The following is a 3,785-nucleotide window of genomic DNA, read 5'->3' on the forward strand; positions in this document are numbered from 1 at the left end:
CTGTGAGACCAGACCTCAAGGCCTGGCCTGGCGCCAGCACTGACAACTCTGTCTGGGGCATAGTTTATGGCCTCTCTGGAATGGGAGTAGTCTTATTTTTCCCTATTATTTAAGCACGCAAATGTTTACAGAAGCCAGAATAGCGGGGTTAAAGTTTTAAATGGCAGTTTTTACCCAAGATGGAAGTTACTATGCTTCCTAACAAGGTCAGTCCATGCCTTTGTCTCCCACACACCCCTGCTCCCTGCTCTGTCTAGGGATCATGAAGTCAGGGATTCGGTAGACTTTCGAGAAAGTGGGTGCATTCTTCCAATCTCCTCTCCAGCTCCTGGGCCAGCTGCCTCAACTCTTCAGCAGACTGAGCCTTTGCGCCCTTATGTAAGTGCACTGACTTTTTCACTAGCTCAATTACATCCATGAGAATGAAAACAGCTGCTGTGGTTGCACCAGCGATCCTGGCTCCTTTGCTCATGGCCAGAGCAGTGTCTCTAAAAGGGTTCTGCACCTGCTTGTTGCTTGGGGCTGACATTGTCCCCGTGTGCATGAAGCTCCTGGCCTCAGCTGCTAAGACAGGATTGGATTTGGCCAGATTGAAGGCACGGGCATTCTTCACAATATCTTTCACGGATATGGAGCACGTTACTGCTAAGGACACAATTTTGGGTGTGCTTCCAAGTAGAAGCTCCTGGACCACATTCACTTTGTCACTGCCCTTCGACACTAGGCACCTGGCTTTGGCTTTAGCTGACATGTTCTTTGAGACTTCCACGATGTCCGCTGTCACACCAGTCACAGCAGCTGCTGCCCCGAGTCCCACCCCAGTTGCCGAAAGCACCAGACTAGCCCCTAGTGTCACAGGTGCCAGAGACAGGCCAAGGATGGTCAGGATGCCAGACACAACACTGGTGGAAGAGGCCGCCACTTTGGAGATGGTACAGTCCCTGTGCACCTTGTCAACCTCATCCGCAAGTGCGTAGAGCTTTCTTATGCATTCCTCAAGGTCCTGTTCCACCTGAGGAAACTGCTTCATAAAGCTCTCCCTAAACTCCTGTTCTATTGAGGGCATGTCTTTGTCCTCCTCGGCCAAGAGTGTCTCCAGCTGGCGCAAGTCTGCATAGAGTGCATCTGCCGCATCCCTGCAATCATGAAGGACAGGTGATTAACGAAGGCAAGTGTATGAATTGCTAAAGCTGAGATCTGGGATTGGATGAGCTGGTGCGGGAAGCCCTGTCCTCTATGGTGAGAACATATGAGTCTACTCAGAATTCCTCAGATGACACCACATTGGCAGTCCCCATTCTGACTGGAAGCGGTCACTAAGCCTCACTGCCTTCCCTCTGGTCAGGGTTACTCCATGGAGAATAGAAGAGGGTCCCACATGGAGGTCAGGAGCCCTCCAGCTCACAGACAGGGTTGGAGGACATAATCATGCAGGGCCCTCTACCCCCAGCAGAGAGGGGATCAAACCAGGGATAAAAGAAATGTACCTCCCCAGCCCCCAACACAGCTCTCTCCTAGGCCCAGGGCTTTCTCAGTCCTGTGCCCAGGTGCCTCAGCTGCCTCACTGTAGTCCCAGCCACACAGCCAAGCCTTCCTACCAGTTCTCCCACCAGGACCCACCCTTGCTCCTTCCAGACCCTGGGCTCTGACCCTGCTCCAGGCCTCTCTGGGCCTCCGGACAGCATGACTGCACCTGCTTCCTTGCCCTTAACCCTGCAGTTCACCCCAAGGCCTTCACCATAGTCTTATCAAACAGACTTGCTATTCCATTGAAGAGGGAGATGACATAAGCCCAGAGCCCCAGAGCCGGGCAGAGATTCAGTCAGGATTCAACCCAACACGGTCCAGCTTCACTCCAGCTCTTCCCCTTCCAGGCCAGCAGGTCTCTGCAGAGTCTGTACAATCCCTTTCTTAGGGAGAGCAGGCTCTCTAGCCAAAATCCCCAGGGACACAAACTGTGTCAGGATTTTCCTAGCTTGTCCCAAAGGAAGTCCTGCGTGGCTCTCTTGTCCAACAAGTAGACATTTGGGCCCTGTCTACTCCCAGCATCTTTTTAAAAAATATATATTTTATTGATTTTTCACAGAGAGGAAGGGAGAGGGATAGAGAGACAGAAACATCGATGAGAGAGAAACATCAATCAGCTGCCACCTGCACCCCCCGCACTGGGGATGTGCCCACAACCAAGGTACATGCCCTTGACTGGAATTGAACCTGGGACCCTTGAGTCTGCAAGCCGATGCTCTATCCACTGAGCCAAACCGGTTCTGGCCCAGCATCTTTTTAAAAGTTCATGTGAACTGCCCACCTACTATGTGTCAGTCAATAGGCTAAACAGTTTACATGCATTAACTTATTCTCCTTACAATGATATGAAACAGGTGAAAAGACAGAGAGTGGTTAAGTAACAGGCCCAAAGTCATGTAACCCTCCCCCTGCAGGCCTCATCTCTACTCAACCTGAGGCCCTTCTCTGCCGAAGAATGATATGAAGGAAATGTTCCTCATGGACTGTTGAGAAGGAACTTCTTCAACCCCAAACTCAGGACCGGCCTGGAGGAGTGTGCCAGCCAGGGGAATCTAGATGCAGGGGAGATGGGGTGACAATACAGGCATCCCCTGGAGGTTACCTGGACACCTTGCCCTCAGCCACAAATCTCTCCCAGGATTCATCACTCAGCAAGTGTTGAAGTTTCTCTTTGTTAAATGGGTCATTTAAATACTCATTGGCAACAACAAACTCTTCGTCCTCTAAATGGAAAGAAAAAAGAATAAGGTTAGAAGAAATGCTGGTAGAATGGAAATGGAATTGAGTATAAACAATTGAGTATAAATGTTCATCTTCCTGAGCGGCTGTCACCTGGCGGACTTTTTTTTTTCTTAACCTGGGGTGCTTTTGGTGAGTCGCATGGTGCTAGGGATGAAATTGTGTCCCCCAAAATTTATATGTTGCAGCCCTGACTGCCCATGTGACTGCATTTTATAATTAAGGTTAAATGAAGTCATAAGTGTGGCACCCTAATCCATTGTGACTGTTGTCCTTATGAGGGAGGGAAAGACACAGATCTCTCCCCCCGCCACTTGTCTCTCTCTCTCTCTCTCTCTCTCTCTCTCTCTCTCTCTCTCTATATATATATATATATATATATATATATGTGTGTGTGTGTGTGTGTGTGTGTGTGTGTGTGTGTTTAAGACAGATATGTGCCTCATCCTGCTCCTTTTTCACAGTGGTTAGAGCATCGGATAGAGGACCAAAGGGTTTAGATTTCTATTCCTCAGTTGAGGTGCCCTGGCACCAGTGGGGGCTCCTGTAGGGCGACCAATTGATGTGTCTTTGTCCCTGGACTACCACATGTTCAGTCTCTACAAATCAAGGGAAATACATTTTAATATATAAATATTTTTATTGAATTTTTACAGAGAGGGATAGAGAGTTAGAAACATTGATAAGAGAGAAACTTCGATCAGCTGCTTGCTGCACACCCCCTTCTGGGGATGTGCCTGCAACCAAGGTACATGCCCTTGACCAGAATCAAACCTGGAACCCTTCAGTCCACAGGCTGTCACTCTATCCACTGAGCCAAACTGGTTAGGGTGGGGAAATACATTTTTTAAAAAGTGTGACTCTCAGGTTTTTGGAGACCCTGGAAATGCAGATAAGGGACTGGGGACTGGTGTATGTTTTGTGTGCACAGAGACAGGATGTAAATGTGTTTCCTGCCATATACACACAAGGGACATTATTCTTATTTCACAGAAAAAGAAAGCGAAACTCAGACAGGA

The 3,785-nt window shown here is 48.9% G+C and overlaps 1 protein-coding gene across 1 annotated transcript; it reads right to left on the bottom strand.

Annotated features, from left to right (window-relative positions):
• Positions 1 to 268: 268 nt before the first annotated feature.
• LOC102420113 (apolipoprotein L3-like) lies at positions 269 to 1,685 on the bottom strand. Its single transcript, XM_014449129.1, has 2 exons — positions 1,621 to 1,685; positions 269 to 1,136 (listed from the first exon to the last, which is right to left on the bottom strand). The coding sequence occupies exons 1-2, from the start codon at positions 1,683 to 1,685 to the stop codon at positions 269 to 271; spliced, it is 933 nt and encodes a 310-aa protein (XP_014304615.1).
• Between the last annotated feature and the right edge of the window lie 2,100 nt (positions 1,686 to 3,785).

The sequence above is a fragment of the Myotis lucifugus genome, unplaced genomic scaffold (genome assembly GCF_000147115.1).
Source record: "Myotis lucifugus unplaced genomic scaffold, Myoluc2.0 scaffold_1039, whole genome shotgun sequence".
NCBI lineage: Eukaryota > Metazoa > Chordata > Mammalia > Chiroptera > Vespertilionidae > Myotis > Myotis lucifugus.